At 40.4% G+C, this 19,219-nt stretch overlaps 1 protein-coding gene across 3 annotated transcripts in view; it reads left to right on the plus strand.

Moving 5' to 3' along the window:
• FAM168B (family with sequence similarity 168 member B) overlaps nt 1–16,718 on the plus strand; it is a 32,762-nt gene extending 16,044 nt beyond the window's left edge. For all 3 annotated transcript variants that reach the window (XM_019629408.1, XM_019629410.1, XM_019629409.1), the window contains exons 4-7: nt 13,064–13,206; nt 13,341–13,518; nt 15,326–15,450; nt 15,874–16,718. In XM_019629408.1, coding sequence (XP_019484953.1) covers nt 13,064–13,206; nt 13,341–13,518; nt 15,326–15,450; nt 15,874–15,878 — 451 coding nt within the window. In that variant the 3' untranslated portion in view covers nt 15,879–16,718. The remainder of the gene's footprint in view (nt 1–13,063; nt 13,207–13,340; nt 13,519–15,325; nt 15,451–15,873) is intronic.
• Nucleotides 16,719–19,219: the final 2,501 nt, after the last annotated feature.

Here is a 19,219-nt window from a genome sequence, read left to right on the forward strand (position 1 = left end):
CTAGCTGGAAGAAACTGGTTCTTGTTTTTCTCCAGCTGCAGGTACTGGATACAGTCTGTTTGTTACTGGTGTAACCAGTGAGGCACTTCACATTGTACCTTAGAAAGGGTTGTCAGTGTCCTAGGCTACATGTCCTTCCTCAGTTCCAGTTCCTTTATGTCCCTGTTAACACTTGATACAATCATTCCTTTAATTTGAGCCATCCTTGTGGGTTTATGGTAATATCTCATAGTTTTAATTTGAGCCTGTCTAATGACTAATAATGCTTATTTGCCATTTGTATGTCTTTGGTTAAGTGTTTGTGTACATCTTTTACTTTTAGTCAGTTTTTCTTGTTGAATTCTGAGAATTCTTTATCAGATCTATGATTTGCAAACATTTTCTCCCAGTCTTTTATGGACACACCACTGTTGATATTTCTAAGAAATCTTTGCCTAACTCAACATTACAAAGATTTTTCTCTTATTTTCTTCTAGAAGTTTTACAGTTTTAGGTTTAATGTTTAGCTCTATTAAGTTTTGTATATGGTGGTAGGAATGGATTGAAGTTCATTTTTTGCATAAATATTAGTTCGTTACTATATGAGGTCATTCTGTAGACCACCATAAAATGTCACTGTTCTAGAATATTCCAAAGTAGCTCACTTGTACTCATTTTCTTCATGGAGTACAAGTTAATGTAAAAATGTATTAAAAACTTTCAGCTCTTCTTAATTTTTGTTACAGAAAGAAGGTCAGGTTTGTTTGAGACTGGCAAAGCTGTTCTCCTTGCCTAAAATGTGCCATGCTGCTCTAAAGAGGAAGCTTGATGTTTAAGAGGTCTGGCGAAGCTGTCTTAACAGCTTCCTCCTTTGGGGTGCCTCTGGGCCAATCTGTAGAACAGGTGTCATTCATCTATTCTCATGTGTCTCCTTTCTGTTAGGAAGATGGGCCCTTTCTTGCCATTTTTCTAAGACTGCTCTTAAGTTGTTCCTCTAACTTAGAAGTTTGGGTTAGGCAGATAGGAGTAATGGTACTGGTGGGAATGGTGGCTGCAGAGAGGGCCTTGTTTAAAGAGGCATCCACTGATGGGTTCCAGACGGTTGCTGGCTGCCAGACTGCTGGCTCAGCATTGCCAGATCCTCTTATTTTTTAGGAGAAGCTGGGAATAAGATGTATGTGAAATTTGTGAATGAAAAAAGTAAAAGGCACTTTGAAAATCCTGCCAATGTCCCACAAGTGCTTTCAGCCACCTGACCTGAGCACAGCACCTTTAGCTGTGCTCCCATCTTTTTCTGTGATCCTTTCAGTATTTTTGTGTGTTAAAATTTTAAATTTCCCTTTTCAATGTGTCTTCTTATCTGATGGGCAAGTCAAAGTTGTCACTATAAAAAAATTAAAAAGAGACGTTTTTCTCCTTGTCTGTTGTTTTCTTAATTTGCCTTCTGGTTCTTTTATTACCAGACTTGTGGGCAAAGCTGAGGTGGAGTATATAGGTGGTGTGTCTGTGTAGTTTGACTTTTAAAGCACTTCTACAATTCTGCTACTGCTTATTTCTTAGCTCTTCTAAGCTTGACATAGAGAGGGTTTAGGGAACCTTGTGATGAAATGTCATGTCTTTTGCTGAAAGATTTCAGTACTCAGAATCTAGAAATGGAGTTGTCATTCATTTCGCTGTCATGAACAAGTTTATAGGTTGAGTATAATGTAACCATATTGGGCTGTCCTGTTTCGGAATCAGATCAGTATATTGGAAATGGTTTGGTCTTGGAGTTGCCTAGACATGGCTCAAATCCTGACTGTGTCACTCCTGGGAAAATTACTACATTTCATTTTCGGTACTTGTGTACTGAATCAATACATCCCTTCAGCTGTGGTATTTGAGGGTTCCAGCAGCAAGCACATCACCAGTCTCCCGTGGCACTGAGACCGTACATTCAGGCTTCTGTCCTCCCATTCATAGTCAGAAATATCTGTAACTAATGTTGGCAGTGATCATCTGAAATCATTAAGAAAACACTCAGTTCTTTGTAGTAAGCTCTACTTAAGAGGTGATGTAGACATTACATTGGTACATACTGTAAAAAGGTGAAGATGTGGCTAAGAGTGATGAAATACGCAGCTTCCTTGGTTGCTACGATGCATGGCTGGATGGAAGATAAATTGGGGAAAGTTTTAGAGGACAATTTGGCAATGTATTAGAAGCTTCAAAATGAGTCTTTTTGACCCACTTCTAGAAATGTCTCCTAAAAGAATAATCAGGTATGCAAACATTTATGTACAAGTGCAGATATGTCTAACAACAAAGTAATGGGTTATTTAAACTGTTGGTTTATTTTACAGTGTTTTAAGTGGTCTTACTACTTGTTTGTGAAGGATCTTTAATAAGTGAAATGCTTTATAGTACAGCTTTTTTTTTTTCCTTTTTAAACTCAGAATTGTGTCCATGAAGTAAGACCCCGGGTTATTTAAAAATTAAACTTCACTTATGGCAACCACACAGAGAAAAGCGTTAGAATGCTTACAGGTGGTTGGCTGTCTCGCTCTCTCTCAAATTAAAGGTTTCCAATCACGTAGTTCAAAGACTGTCTCCTTCTTCCTACCTCTGTTACTGTAACCACTTGAGCACCTTGCACTGCTGTGAATGTGTGGCTGTTCCACAACTATTTTTTCTTCCCCAGAACTAGTATCCTTGATTAGATTTCTGTAACCATATCATAAATTAAGCCTCCAACTTTCCTGCAGGTGTGGGGATCTCTTCTCAGCATTTTATGCCACATGAGGTTTTTCCATGTTTTATTTTCTCCGTGACCTCTTTTTGAAGGCCCCGAGGTCTCCTGCTCCAATCTGGATTGCTTGTCCTCTGGGCCTTACCCTCGGGTCATTCTTCTCCACCATCCCAGGGATTTCTTGTGCCTTTTCCTTCTTTTTTCTTTTTCAATTTACTCTTTGGTTTTAGTGGAGGATCTTTCTTTAGTAATATCCCAAGAAAGTATGAGAGGGCCACAATTTTGAGAGTGTTTTTTATGTCTGAAACAGTTTATTCTACACTCACAGTCCATTGACAGTTTGTGTGGATATAGACTACTAGGCCCCAGGCGTTTTGAAAACACTGCTTAATTGTTTTTCAGCTTCTGCCGCTGCTGAGAATTGTGTTACTTGCTGAGGCATGATTGACTTTGATGCACTGTAATATTTTTGTTTCCGGTATTCTGAAATTTCATGATGATGTGTTTTGGTGCAGCTCCTTCCTCCTCACACACACTTTATGCTTCAGAATTATCCAATTTTCTAAATGTCTTTTAGACTCAGAAAACCATTATATAAAATCTGTATGGTATGCAGTACTTTTGGAAAAAAGGATCCATTCAAATATAAAGCCCTGGCACCTTACAATGAGCAGTTCTTCCCTGAGAGGAAGCCAACCAGCAGTGACTCACACGTTTGGTGAGAGTAAAAGGAGAAAGGTTCTAATCATTTTGTTGACTGTGTTGCATTTGTACAGGTCATCTTTTTAGGGAAGGAGAACCTGGAAAGCTATCACTGTTTTTGAAAGACCTAGCAGTGAATATATTTGGTTTTATATTGTGAATGGTTGGCAAGTCTAAAAATTATTTCAGAGAGACAGTGTCTATTTTGGATACTGTGTGTGTGTGTGTGTGTGTGTGTGTGTGTGTGTGTGTGTGTGTGTGTGTGTGTGTGTCTGCGCATCTGTGTTTTAAATTGGGAAGGTTCCTGATGAGGCTATCTTGTGTGATATACTTGATTTTTAATTGACTGGAAGACATGTTTGCTTTCCTTGAGTGGATAAAAAGTGATATAATATCCATGCCTATACAAAACAAAATAAATTTTCTGGTATTAGGACGTAAGTCACAGTTCTAAGAATAAGCAGTAAGATAATACATCAGGGCTGCCAAAAAAGTCCCCAAAAATGTATACACATTTTAAGAGATGTTATCTCTTAACATTTTTGGGACACACTCTGTATATTGAAAATTGCTATAATGAGTAGAAATAGTGGGTGACTATTTTTCCAACATTGTACTGTGAAAACTTCCAAATATATGGAGAAGCTGAAAAAAATTAGTGAACAACTACATACAGACTGCCAAAATTCCACAGTTAAACTTTTAAAAATTAATTTTTGAGGTTAATATTTTACTTGTATCACATATATATCCTTCCATCCATCCTTCAGTCCACCTTGTTTTTAGATGTGTTTCAAAGTAAGTTGTGGATGTCAGTACATGTCACCCCATTTACTTCAGTGTATGCATTGTTAATATTAGTTTACAGTTGTTTTTTTTTAAGATTTTACTGGGGAATTGAGGAAGGGGAACAGACAAGTTGCTGTCCTTTTGTTCTTCAGTCTAGTTGTGGAGGACATCGCTTCACTGGCCCATATTGGTATTATCATTGCGCTCTTCCTGGGTGCGGCAGTCACTTGTCGGCCACTGGACGGCAGCTGCCGGCTACCAGCCACTCACGGTAGCTCACGGCAGCCCATTGCAGCAGGGGCTGCAGCCTACGCCATCACCACCGACTCATGGCAGCCCAGCTCTAGGTCGAGCTGTTGTTTGCCATCTTAGTTGTAGAGGGCGCAGTGTCACTGGCCCTCATGTGGGATCCGAACCGGGGCTCTGCTGCTCAGAGCTGGCGTCCCAAGCCACTCTTAATCAATGCGCCACTCGGCTGGTCCCTCATTTCTTTTTTGGTTTTGTTTTTAGGTGAAATTGACCTATATGAGATGAGCACATTTTAAGTGCATTGATTGCATTCTGATAGATGCATACACATCATAGCTTCTTGGAATAATCCCTTTATCTTCAAAAAATCATATGTATGAGGCAGGTGTTAGAAGACACCTCAGATGATGACAAGACCTATAGACAGTAGAGGGATTTCCTCAGGAATGGGCCTCAGGGAGGGGTTACCCACCCAGCTGACTGGGAGCCTAATCATTTTTAACCAGACGTTATTTTTTTCTTGTATCCAGTTTAACAATGATTAACCATTCACTTTTCTATAAAACCCCTAAGAGAATCTTGAATTGGCACACTTAAAAGTCTTATCCCTTGAGGCTAGCTGGAAATAACGTTTTGACCCAGGCTTATACTCCATTTGTTTAAGAAGTTGTTTTAAACAACATTTAGGAAGAAAAGCTGAGTTTTTAAATTATTACTTTGTATGGCTAAGGAATTTCACTGAAAGTTATTAAATATACACACAAAAGTCCTTAAATAGAAGGAAAATTGGTTTCTTTGAAAGCTCTGAGCACTGTGATTTGACTAATGGAGAAAAATTTCTTCTTTGGATGACAGAATTGAAACTTAGCTGCTATCATGGAGTAAAAGATCTTCCCAGGTTCTTCCTATGAGCAAATTGATGCCTTGGATATGAGTCTAGGTGCCTTGAAGAGACATCTCTTGATAAGTGGTTTAATATCATGATTTAATTGTTATATCAAATGACTGAAGGCTAATCTATGGGCTTTAATGAATCTAATAGGTGAAGGTTAAATTAGTAAGAAGTGGACTTCTGCATTTTAAAAACTACATTTAACTCAATGGGAAGTAAAAGATGAATGCTTGGATAAAATTTTAAACTTGACCATAAATAAATTAAAAAAAAAAAAAAAAGGAATGGGCCTCAGGCCTCGATTAGAAGAGAAAGAAAGACATCACAGGTTGGCCTATCGTTGATTGTGGGTAAAGGACTTCACCTTTTTTTTTCACTGGATGTGGTGGGCCAAAAGAATGCTTCTGAATCAGAGAACCTTGCTTTGGCTTTATACTTTATCTTTGGAAGCTTGTTTAGGTTGGCAGCTTCCGTCTTCTCTTCAGTACACGCTCCAAGTTCTTCCTGCAGTTTGAACAGTGACAAAATAGTCATGAACTGTCCTATTAGGAATATTGATTGGTTTTTAGAGGCTTCATATTCACCAGTTGTTCCTCCGTGTCATGAATTTATTGCTTGTGTGTTTTCACTTCCTCAAATAGCTTCTGTTCTTCTCATTCTTCTTGTGTATCACTTTCTCACACAGAACCATGACTTTCTGTAGAGCATTGGCTACGTGTGTATTGAACATCGGTGTATTTTACTTCATTTGTTCTTCCAGCCAGTACCTAGCTGCCAGCTCATCTTTCAGACCAGATAGCTGAAGGCTTTTTTTAAGGTTCAGCAAAAATTTATGTTCATCTTCCAGTGTTGGTCAGTGGCTTGTCAGGCCTCTTTCTTGTCTTGTCCCTTCAGCTCACGCATGACTGTTGTTTTGTGGGAGATTTTCTGGCTGGTCTCAGTTGTATGTCCCCATCTGAAGGCATTATAATTTTTTTCACCTTATTTACTATAATTTTTAAAAAATATACAGAAAATTTGAGAAAAACAGTATAATGAATGACCATAGTACTCACCACCTAGACTCATTAGTTACCATTTTTGTCATATTTGCTTTACCTACTATATAAAGATGAGTGTGTATTTTTTATTGTTTGTTTTTGTTTTTCTGCTGAATCAATTCCGAGTTGTTGTGTTTGTGGCTCTTGCCCTATGGACTTACTGCAGTGTGGCCCCTGTTACTCAAATAAATGTATGACCTTGATACCATTGTTACACTTGGAAAACACTAATTCCCCTAATTTTATTTAATAGTTCATGTTTAACCCCTTGGGTACCAATTTATTTGAAAAAAATTTTGCATATAAAACATTTAATTTTTTGGTACTTGGAGTAATATGTAAAAGCAGATTTTATGTAAAATTAATTTCTAAAAAATCAGTGACATACGTAGTATTGAGATGACGTCAGGTAATTAGAATTGCAAAACAAATAAATGAAAAACCTACAAAACTAAAACAAATAAATTCAAAGTATAACAAAAAGCAAATATGAAGAGTATGACATTTTTCAAAGCAAGTAGGTAAATGCAGTGGCACTTGGCATTGTTTGCACTGCTAGGTAGTCTCTTTCCTAATTTTATGTTTCGAGCAAACATGGCACCTTTTTGTAGGGTATTGCTTGGATTCAGTTGACAGACTATTCTCAGGAAAAGGTGTATCGCTATTTGAAGGACATCCATGACAATTATAATTTGGCAATGACACTTGCTCCAATAATTGTTCAGCAATAGCTAGATGAAAGCAAACGTCAGTTTTGTTTATCTTTTAGTTTCATTGATCTTTTCAGTCTTGATTTCATTTACTTGCGCATGATTTTTATTATTTCCCATCTTCTACTGAATTTGGGCTTTGCTTGTTCTTTTTGTAGTTCCTTTATGTGTAAGATTAAGTTATGTAAGGTTTTTCTCGTTTCTTGAGATAGGCCGCATTGCTATAAATTTCCCTCTTAATACTGGTTTGTTGCATCTTATAACAGAATTTAATATGTTGTATTTTTGTTTTCATTTGTCTCCATGTATTTTTTTTTTGATATCTCCTTTGATTTTTTCATTGGCTCAATAGCTTTTCGGTAGCATGTTGTTTAATCTGCATGCATTTGTGATTTTTACAGCTTTCTACTTGTCAATTTCTAGTTTCATACCATTGTCAGAAAAGATGGTTGATACAATTTCAGTCTTCCTAAATTTATTGCGACTTCCCCACCCCCCTCCTCCAATGGTCTGTTTTTCAAAATGTTCCATGTGCACTTTAGAAGAATGTGTCTTCTGTTGTTTCTGGTGGAATGTTCTATTTATATCTATTAGGCCAATTTGGTTTAATGTGTCATTTAAGAGTGATGATTCTTAAAAAAAACCAAACCCCCAAAAGATTGATGATTCTTTGTTGACTCTTTGTCTAGATGATCTATCCTTTGATGTGAACAGGATGCTAAATTTCCTATTGTTGTGTTACTGTCTGTTTCTCCCTTTAATTCTGCTAATTGGTTTATATATTTTGGTGCTCCTATGTTGGAGAGAGAGGGAGGGGAGGGGAGAGAGAGAGAGAGAGAGAGAGAGAGAGAGAGAGAGAGAGAATTAATAACTGTTGCATCTTGTTGGATTGTCCCTTTTTTCATTATATGTGGTCCACCTTTGTCTCTTACTACCTTTTTGGGCTTCAGTTCTATTTTGTCTCATATAAGTATTGCTATACCTGCTTTCTTTTTTTTTTTTAATTGAGGTAACATTGGTAACTACAAGGTGTGATCAACAAATATGATGAATTTTAAATAAAATTTATTACAGTAAAAGACACATTGCCATTAATCCCCCTCAAAATACTCCTTGGTTCGAACACACTTCTCCCACCATTCTTGCCACTTTCTGAAGCAGTTCTGCAAGTCCTCTTTCGAGAGTGTCTTTAGTGGTGCTCTCGTGGCTGTCCTGAATCATTGGGGAAGAGCCAGAAATCGCACAGTGCCAGATCTGGTGAATAAGATGGGTGAGGATGCACCGTAATGTTTTTATTTGACAGAAATTGCCTTACCAGAAGGAATGTGTGACACGGAGCATTGTCATGATGGAGGATGATTTACAGCACACTTTAAAACACACCTTCTCTCAACCGTAGCTCACACCCAATTGACTGCACACTGTTACTAAGGTTCAACGCACCATTTCCCATATTGATGATCCCTGCCTTTCTGTTGGATGGCAGCAGCATTCACCATGTTTATTGATCACAGTGGGAAGGCTCTGTGTCACAATTGCTTCTGGTACAGTAATGTCTATCAAATAAAAACATTGTGGTTTGTCATCATCTACCTTATTCACTGGATCTGGCACCATGTGGCTCTTCCCCAAAGTCAAAATGACCATGAAAGGTAATCGTTTTGAATCGATTCAGGACGTCGAGGGAGCCATGACAGTGCAGCTAAAGACACTGAAGAAAGAGGAGTTTCAGAATTGCTTCAGAAAGTGGCAAGAATGGTGGGATAAGTGTGTTCAAAGTGAGGGGTGCATTTTGAGGGGGATTAATGGCAATGTGTCTTTTACTGTAATACTTTTTTTTTTTTTTCAATTTAAACAGTCACTGTATTTGATCACACCTCGTACACCTAATTTCTCTGGCTATCATTTGATTGGAGTATGTATTATCATGCGTACCCTTTCACTTTGAGAATGTTTGTCTTTAGATCTAACATGAATCCTAAAGGCAGCATGTAGTTGGGTTATGTTTTTTAAATCCATCCAGCCACTATTTTCTTTTGATTGGTGAGTTCAATCCATTTATTGGGTTGTCGGAAAAGTCATGACGCATTTTTGCAACGAAAAACAGAAAAAATATGTCATGACTTTTCTGACAACCCAATACATTTAGGATGATTATAGATTTATAAGGATTTAGTACTGCTATTTTATATTTTTTGGTTGCTCTGTATCTCCATTGTTTTTCCTTGTGTTTCTGCCTACCATTTTAGTTTCGTGGTTTTCCAAGATGTTTTTCTGTTTTGTTTTTGTTTTTGTTGATTTTTAATTTCATGTCTTTTCTCTAGATTTTTGTTTTGTGGTTACCATGCAGTTTATATAATACGTCTCATAGCTAAAATAGTCCTTTTTTGCTGATACTATCTTATCTTTATTTGCCTCTATTGGTTTCTGTCCTTTTCCTCCTCCCCTTTTATGTTATTGTCACAAATTATCCTGTTTTATATTGTGGCTTTGTTACAAAATTGAAATAGCTGTAGTTATTTTTAATACTTTTTTTCCCCTTTAACCTTTATGCTATAATTGTCTAACCTAGTCTGATCTAGAGTTCCAAATTTTTGATTCTGTCACCTTACTCAAAGTTTTGTGTACTTTTGCCTACTGTTTCAGGTAGAAGAGCCTCCTCCCTTGCAGCGTTTCTTGCAAGGCAGGTCCAGTGGTGTTGAACTCCCTCATTTTTTGTTTATCTGGGAAAGCCTTTATTCCTCCTTCATATCTGAAGTATAACTTTGCTGAATAGAGTATTCCTGGCAGACAGTTTTTATCTTTCAGTATTTTGAGTGTCCTTTCATTCTCCTGGCCTATAGGGTTTGTGGGGAGAAATCAGCCAATAGCCTGATGGGGTACCTTAATAGGTTACTGGCTTTTATTTCCTGGTTGCCTTTAAAATTCTTTATCATTGACTATTTAAAAAAAAATCATTGACTTTTGACAATTTTAATGTGTCTTGGAGAAGTCCTTTTGTGTTGAGATAATTAGGTTTTCTTTTAGTTTCATGGACTTGTATTGGATTGTCAGAAAAATCATGATGCATGTTTGTGACAGATGGCACTAGTTCATTTTTGGAAGTATAGTCATTTGCATCTATGTTATTGCTATGTCATTTGACAGCTGAGGTTCTAGCTTCATTCTTAAAAAAAATTGAGCGATTTGGTTGAGTTTTGGAGATTTTACAAGTTGAAGATGGAAGACCAAAGTGTGCATTTCCACCATATTTTACTGTTTTACTTCCATAAAGGGAAGAACGCGCGTCAAGTTGGTGAAATTGCATAAAGTTTACGGTGACAATGCTCTACAAGAACATCAGTACCAGCAATGTTTCACGAAATTCTGTGCTGGTGATTTTGATCTCAGCGACGCTTCTCCACCAGGGAGGCTCATTGAGGTTGATGACACCTAAATAAAGGCATTGATCAAGTCAAACCCACATTACACGACCCGAGAGATTGCAGAAACATTGCACATCCATCATTCAAATGTCCACGACCACCTGAAAAAGCTGGGATACATAAGCAAGCTCGATATTTGGGTTCCACATGAACTCAAAGAAGTTCATTTGACGGTGCATATAAACATCTGCAATATGCTCATTAAACGTGTGGAAAACGATCCTTTCTTGAAGCGACTGATAAAAGTGATGAAAATGGATTGTTTACAACAATGTGGTGCACAAACGGTCTTGTGCTGACGTGATGATTTGCCTCAAACGACATCGAAAGCGGAAACATTCATCAGCGGAACGTTATGCTCTCAGTGTGGTGGAATTTTAAAAGTGTCATGTTTTTTGAGCTTCTACCAAGGAACCGAACAATCAATTCGAATGTGTACTGTCGGCAGTTGGACAGTTTGAACGAATCCATCATTCAGAAACATCCAGAGCTTGTTAATTGTAAAGAAGATGTGTTCAATCGCGACAGTGTGAGACCACACACAAGTTTGATCACGTGTCAAAAATTATTGGAGCTTGGATGGGATGTGCTGCCACACCCAGCCATACTCGCCTGACCTTGCACCATCAGACTTCCGCTTGCCTTGCTTTCTTCAAAACTCCTTGCGAGGTATAACTTTCAATTCAGATGAGGCTGTAAATCAGCACCTTGTTCAGTTTTTCGCAAAAAGAGATAGGTCCTTCTATGAACGAGGAATTATGAAGCTCACTGAAAGATGGCAAAAGGTTATCGAACAAAATGGGCAATATATCACTGATTGATCTTTGTTCTTTATATAAATAAATGACCTTTGAAAAACATAGGCAAAATACGTCATGACTTTTCCAACAACCCAATCTATCCAGTTCCTACCCAATTTTGGAAAGTTCTCATCTATCATTTCTCTCAATAAGCTCTGCTCCCTTCTCCCTCTCTTCTCCTTTTACAATACCCGTTATCTTTATGTGACCTTTTCTAATGGAAGTGGATAGCTCTTTTTGAGTTTCTTCATTTTTAAAAATTCTTAGTTCTCTCTGCTCATCTGCCTGAACGATTTTGAGATTTCTGTCTTCGAGCTCATGAATTCTCTCGTATATCTGCTGCTCTGTTTCCAATGCATCTTCATCTCATTTATTGAGTTCTTCAGCTCCAGAATTTCTGTTTGATTCTTTGCTAAAGTATTCCTTCTACTCCTTCCTGAGCTCATTGAACTTCCTTTCTCAGTTTTCTTGTAGCTTGTTGAGTTTCTTCATGAAGGCTATTTTGAATTCTCTATCAGATCATAATCTCCTGTGACTTTAAATGTGGTTTTGGATAATTACCATTTTCTTTTTGTGCTGCCATGTTACCACGTTTTTTCATAGGGTTTGATGAGCTGTTCCTTGCCTGTGCATTTGAAATAGCGAATATATTTCTTATTTTGATACAGCTTGTTGTTTACTTTGATTCTGAGAGTTCAAGAGATTGGTAATTAGAGGCCTTTCTTTTGTTTTCTAGTAGGTGGTGCTATATATAGCACATTTTTGGTTTCTCTTACCTGAGCTATCTCTGGCAATATTTGAGAACCAACACTTTCCCCCTCCACCAGAGGTGACACTGGTGACCTTGTTGTTTGTGACTCGGGGATCACTGGAGTCTTGCTGCTGCTGGTGGCCCTAGGGTCACCCCCCAGGATCACCAGGATGGCGGGTGCTTCCACCATGTCCAGAGTCACTTAGGTCTTGGGTACTGCTGCCATGGTGGGACAGAGGGTGGAGAGGAGGGAGCTTGGGTGTGGGCACACAGTGGCTGGGTGGCTAAAGTCAGGTATGTTGCCTCTGAGGGGTGGCCAGAGTTGTGGGTGCTGCTGGCTGGAGGGACCAGAGTCGTGGGCCCCACCCCTGCTGTTCGCCCAGTTCCACCTCTTTGTATTCCGATTCACCCATCTTCACCTGTACAGATCTGTGGTTCTCTTCAGTGTCCTGGTATGTTGGACAAGGAGCCTTTATTGGGTCACGGATGTTTTACTTGTTGTAGGTTGAAAGGGAGAGAGAAAGGGAGGAGTCTCATGCTGCCATGAAGCTGATGTCACTGCCATGCTTATTTCTTTAAAACAAATTTCTAGAAGTGGAATTGTGGGATTAAGAGGCATACATAGAAAGAATTTAAAAAAAAAAAAAAAGACATACATACTTTTAGTGCCAAAATGTGCCCCAGGAAGGCCATACCAAGTTATATTCCAACAGTATGGGTATTTTTTTACTGTTACTATGTGAGTGTACTCTCAGAACTTTTCCTTTGCTTTTCCCCCCCTTGTTCTCAAATGTCCCTTACCCTACACACACATCCTTGCACATCAAGTCTAAGAAATAAAGTTAGATCTTTGTGGATGGGTGGGGCCACAGTGGTGTCAGATCTTGACTGCATTCAGGGCTGGAAAACTGCTTCAGTCTTCATTGCACACTTGGTTCCTCCCCTGGGTCTGGCCAAGTGCAGGTTTGTGCTAAGACCATTGGGCTTCTTTGTTTCAGGTTACACCCCTGGCACACCTTACAAAGTGTCCTGTTCGCCCACCAGTGGAACGGTACCTCCGTACTCCTCCTCTCCCAACCCCTATCAGACTGCTGTGTACCCCGTGCGAAGTGCCTACCCCCAGCAGAGCCCATATGCACAGGTAGGCCTGGGATGCACTGTGGGGCTCTTAATGGTGTTCTTGGACACTGTATATGTGGGAAGGGTTGATTCCATCTTGGTTCTTACCCACTGGGTATGGGACCCTGTTGCAGTTGTCTCTCTTCTTCCTCATAGCAAGGCACGTACTATACACAGCCCCTGTATGCAGCACCCCCCCACGTCATCCACCACACCACGGTGGTGCAGCCCAATGGCATGCCGGCGACGGTGTATCCTGCTCCCATCCCTCCACCGAGAGGCAGTGGGGTCACCATGGGCATGGTGGCTGGGACCACTATGGCCATGTCAGCAGGTGAGTTGATCCTGGGATACCTGTTCTATGATGGCATGAGAGCTGGGAAGGGAGAGCTGACTAATACACTGACCTTTGGTATTGATTTTTCATGTCTAAAGTATGTGGAAGGACATGTGATTTTTGGGGGGAAGGAACAGCATATTATCTTTTTCTTCCCCTTCTTTCCCTCCCCTTCTTTTAGTTGAGAGGAGACGAGAGGGTGGGGTTTAGAGTAACAAACCATGAACTAAGTACCCTCCCGGTAGAGCATGACTGGATAACAATTTCTGAATTTGATGGAGCCACTTTGGTGAGCTGAACTGTTTGGCAGTAGAAACGAGGTTTGACCATATCCCTCCATTGAGCACGTAAAGCTTGAGTGGAATGGGGAACTTTGTGTTCTTGGAGCTGGCCCTCTTGGTCCTTCCCTTTAGTATGGGCCGCCTTCGCAGGCCACGTTTTCTGAATGGGATGTTTGCGTGAATCTAGGAAAGCTGGTCTCTGTTAATAGCGATCACAGCTGCTTGTAGAAATCCTTTGGCATTCATCGACTTTATTTCCCAAGACTTCCCTAGGTCAGGAAAGTGAACCGCTGAGAGAGGCTCCCTGGCTAGGATGGGCATATCTCCACAGAATCCTGGCATATCTGGGGGCTCAATATCATGTCCAGGGATTAGGTTCCCTCCTAGGGGCATGCAAGTTGTCTGTGGCACGGGGCCAGGTACACATGATGCACTTGGTTGCCCATGGCTTGGACTTTTTAAGAAAAATAGTTTTCTCTTTGTTTTTCTAGACTTGACTGCAATGTAAGGAAATTGTTCTATAGAGAAAGGTTTTTCAGCATACCCTGTGTGTTTCTTTCTTCTCAGTCTCTATTTTATTTGGTTTTTCCATACTTCCTTTTGAAGGCAAAAGAGATTGTAGCATAGACAGAAACTTCTATATGGTTGGGGCATGTGGAAGGAGGGGCCGACAGTGTGTGTGGGCAGGGAGACAGGAGCGTGAAGGATGCAAGATGAGTATGGTCTGTTTGAGGTAGTGCTTGTCTATAAATGTACTCAAATAGTCACTGACTTCTTTAATTATAGGGGAAAATATGTTTATCTTAATGTACGCCGAAGCTTAAGTAGTTTGAAGTCTCCCTCCATCCCTTTCTTCCATGTATTTATTGTCATATTAACCACTTTTAAGTGTACAGTTCAGTAGTGTTAACTTTATTCACACTGTTGTAAAACAGATTTCCAGAACGTTTTCATCTTGCAAAACTGAAGCACCGTACCCATTAAACTACAACTTTCCTTTTCCCCTGCCCCCCAGCCCCTGGCAACCACTATCTGCTTTCTGTTTCTATCAATCTGATTACTCTAGGGACCTCATATAAGTGGAATCCTACAGTATTTGTCTTTTTGTAACTGGCTTTTTTTCACCTAGCATAATGCCCTCAATGTGCATACATGTTGTGTAGTAGCATGTGACACATTTCCTTCTTTTGAAAGGATGAATGAATACTTTTAAAAATTATTTTTTGTTCTCTAATCTGTTTATCTAATCTGTTTATCATCTAATCTGCAAAAATAATTGAGTATGCTTATATGAAGGGGAGGCACAAGGTTTATACAAATATATTATCAATATGAGCATCCTGTGTCTATACAGCTTTGAGTTGCTCCATACTCAGAGTTCTGATAGCACTCGATTGAGGCCCATTCCCTCTCCCATGTACCTTCCTCCTTGTCAGAGTCAGCATGGAGCTATACAGTGGTGTGCAGTCACCCCGTGTGTGGGCGATGCTGCCTCCACTGAGACATGCTGCTCTTTCTTCCAGGTACCCTGCTGACCGCCCACTCCCCAACTCCTGTTGCCCCCCACCCAGTCACTGTGCCCACTTATCGGGCTCCAGGAACACCCACCTACAGCTACGTGCCCCCTCAGTGGTGATCACCTGCAAATGTAAGTGACTGGTGAAACCTGGGTCCGCTCTTGACTAAAGTACATTTTTTTCAGTGGAGAATGGCAAGTTTACCACAATTTAAGCACAGATTAGAAAATTGCTGCCTGACTCTTGATCCAAGGGCAATGTGATGTTTAAATTTTTGTTTATATTGGGACTGTGCAAAGCAGAAGAAAGAAGGAAACCACCGAGTACTTACTGTGTGCACTGGATTTATTCCTTGCACCTGCCTCCTGCAGGAAATAGCACTGCAGTCAAAACTGGGTGTCTTTGTGAGGTCCGAGGGAACCAGGAACAGTGGCCTTTCCTTCTGCTGACCTTTCTGGTTCTTGTGGATTTCCTCCTTAAGTGGAATGCCTCCCTTTCAGAGCAGCAGTGCTAGAGGAGTTTTGTGTGACTGTGTGTCTGTCTTTTCCCACCAGGCTGAGGATGGAGCTGTGCAGTCACATCCTGGATATTCCACAGCTGGTGCTGCGGGCCTCGTGCCTCCAACCAGGACTTTCTCCTTAATGCTCTCTACACTTAGCTAAACACCACTGTGGTCCTGCCTAGCAGGTCCCTGCACCATCCGTCTCCAACTAACTCTGTGGGTTGGTCTTAAAGCAAATCCTGTTTTGGGGCTGCCTGGCAATTTTTTAGCTAACTGTAATGATAAGGAGGGAGTATTAATGTATTCTGAAATTATATCTAGTTGAATGCATGTTTAAAAAAACCACAAAAACAAAGCTTGCTCAAACTACTACCTGCAGTGACTGATACAAAACCACCATATGCAAAGCCCAAAGGAATGGAAAGTATTTGCAGCTTGTCCACTAACACAGTGTTGTGATGTATGCAGTCTTAAAGTTGTATGTGTTAAAGTGAATTTCTTCTTAAAGCGTATGAATCTCATAGGTGATTGTTCAGCCTTTTGTGATTGATGTGGGTTGCCAGTTACAGACATGGAATTTTAGTTTTTAGCCATCTGTTTCTTTCGCACTAATCGTACTGGGAGAGAGTTGCAGGGATGGGGAGAGTTTAGGGAGGGCCACAACTGCTGTGGGCGCTGCCAGGTTAATGGGCATCCCTGTCTTTCCATGTAGGCTTGTGGGTCAGTGTGATGTGGACATTTGAAAAGATTATGGAAGATTAGAGTTGTGTGGCCAGCACATTTAGGGGCAAGTGGCGGTTTGTCTATCAGCAAAGCAATTTCCTCTGGGTTGCCAAATTTTCATTACAAATCTCTTCCTGATGGAAGATGCTATTTTCTTTGTCTTTATTGGGAAAGCGCTGTGTAGAGGTAAATTTTCTTGGGATGGAAAATACGTGAAAGAGAAACAGCCACACTTGGAGGAGATTTTGGCCTCTCCTTGATTTAGGTTAGCAAATAATTCCTCTTTTTACTTTCTTGAGAAATGAGTGAGTCAGCTGAAAACATAGGTAGGCATTGCTGTTCTCCCCCCACGAAGAAGGGCAAACATTTCAGCTCTGTTCTGAAGAAAGATGTATATTTAAGAACTATTAAAAGGGAACACAACTGTATTTGAACCTGACTGTTGTAGAGAGGTAGGGCCACAGTTGTATGGAGCCTGTCCACTTGATGAGGACTCATGCTCTGAGACCGTCTAGAGATGGGTATGGGAGGTGCGCGGGCAGGGCTGATGCCCGTCGTCTGTGACCTCTTGTGTCATCTCTTCGTGCAGCTGAGGGCACTCGGCACAAAGCAGGTACGGACAGGAAAGTGCCAGGCGGCATCAGAGTGCATTCGCTTGCCAGGAAGATTTGTTTTGGAAAGGATTTTGTGTTTAAAATATGAATATTGTACATAAGAAACCCAGGATTTTTTTATTTTTTTTTGGTGGGGGGGGCTAAATGTGCCCCATTTGTTTGTTTGTTTTTTTGTTTGTTTTTTAAGCTGAGCCATCCTGCTACCTATTGGCAGCTCAGCGGCTGCTCAGCTCGGGCTGGACTCGAATCGCTGTTGCTCAGAGCTCAAACTCTTGAGCGAGCTCTTAACCAACTGAGCCACTCAGCCGGCCCAAATGTGCCCCATTTGTATTGATGGAAGTGAGTCTATTCTCAGATAGGGTCAGGGGTTAGGAGGAGAGGGTGTGTTCCCTCTCAGCAGCCTGTCAGGCAGGGTGGGGTATGTGTGCCTGTCCCACCCCATCATTTCAAGTGCTGTATGCTTTGGCTGCGGAGTGGACCCTGCTCTTCTTACGTCCCTGGCATCTACGTCAGGGCTTTAGCTCTGGTTTGGCATCCAATGGTGGTTGGTGAATGGGACACCTGACCTCTCAGCCTTCGGTAACCTTATTTTTTATAGTAAGTACTCTTTATAATTTTTTTTCACATTTTATTTTATAAGAAGTTTAGTAATATTTTTGCATGGATCATTGTAAAGAAAAGTTTCCTTATCACTAATGTCTGTTAACATGATGTGTTTAACTGATAAGTACTTTAAATTGCCTCATGAGCACTTAACCTGTGTGTGTGTGTGCACGCGCGCACACAGTAGCAGCCATCTACCCCAGGTACACAGTTTGTGTCCGCTTCTTAAACTCTGTGTTGGTGATTCCATCTGGATAGTGGATGGTTTATAATATCAATAGGTTCTAAGGGCTCCAGGGGCTGAACTGAGCAAGCAATGGAGAAATCAGGTACCCCAGTTTAGCGTACTATTGTAGATAGGAGAGAATAGGATTTTAGTGTATGCTTTAAAAAAGCCCCAAACAACAAAATGAGAACACACACGCACACACGCACACGACTACCTATAAAGGGTAGAGTCATTTGAATTTAGTTGAAAGAAGCTGTAAAAAGGTATATAGGCTGTTTCTTCAGGCTTGCTTGAGACTGGCACACTCGGGGTGAGTGTTTTCACAAGCACTGAATTAAATGGTTTCAAGAGAAAGAGAAGAGTGGGTTGCATTTCCCCCATTTATATCAGCTTCATTAATACTCCCCCACCCCACCCCCCATAATTTTTAGAAAGCCTCTTTTCCTTTTTGTCTGGTTGAGTTGGGACACTATCAAATATTTTCTTGTTATGGAATACATCTTTTCAATTTTGAAATTATTGGGGCACCAGCTATCAGATATGGTGAAAGGTAGATCTTGTCTGCATGTAAGAATCTGGACAAAGGAATAGTAAAACTATTGTAGTTTGTCATTTTAGAACATTTTAAATTGCTACCAGTAAAATTAAAGAATAGAAGTCCTGTTATAAAGTTGAATAATTTGATGCCCCAAGCACAACAGTAGAACATGTAGAGAAATTTTGCTTTTATTGTATATAGCATTCCTAATTTGAGAATCTTTCAGCTGAATTATAGTTCTTTTAGAAGTTGAGACAGGCAAGCAAAGGACATAATTCTGTTAAACATGGACATCATCATGGATATTTACATTTTTTGTTTTATAGCCTTTCCCCTAAGGTTTATTAAGGAGGTCCATTTCTCTGCTTATGGAAATCTTGTTTGGACTTGGGCTGGATGACTGTTTAGTGGTGAGCGAGCAATGGTCCCATCAACTTGCTGCCTCTGAGAAGGGAGGCCACCATCAGGGCCAGGGCCACTCGTGGTCACAGGCATGGAGGCACTTCTAGAACCTTTTCGATATCTCCCGTGTTAATCTCTTCAGAACGTTCTTGTTGGCCGTGGTTACTGGGCCTATCAGTTGCTATTCTGTTAGTTTGTTTCTTGAGTACAATGCAGATGTAGTATTTACAGGAGATTAAAGGTGGCCCTGAGGCTTGGGCTGGGTGCCTGGTCATGAAGCACCTGCCCT

The sequence above is a fragment of the Hipposideros armiger genome, unplaced genomic scaffold (assembly GCF_001890085.2).
Source record: "Hipposideros armiger isolate ML-2016 unplaced genomic scaffold, ASM189008v1 scaffold_853, whole genome shotgun sequence".
Lineage (NCBI taxonomy): Eukaryota > Metazoa > Chordata > Mammalia > Chiroptera > Hipposideridae > Hipposideros > Hipposideros armiger.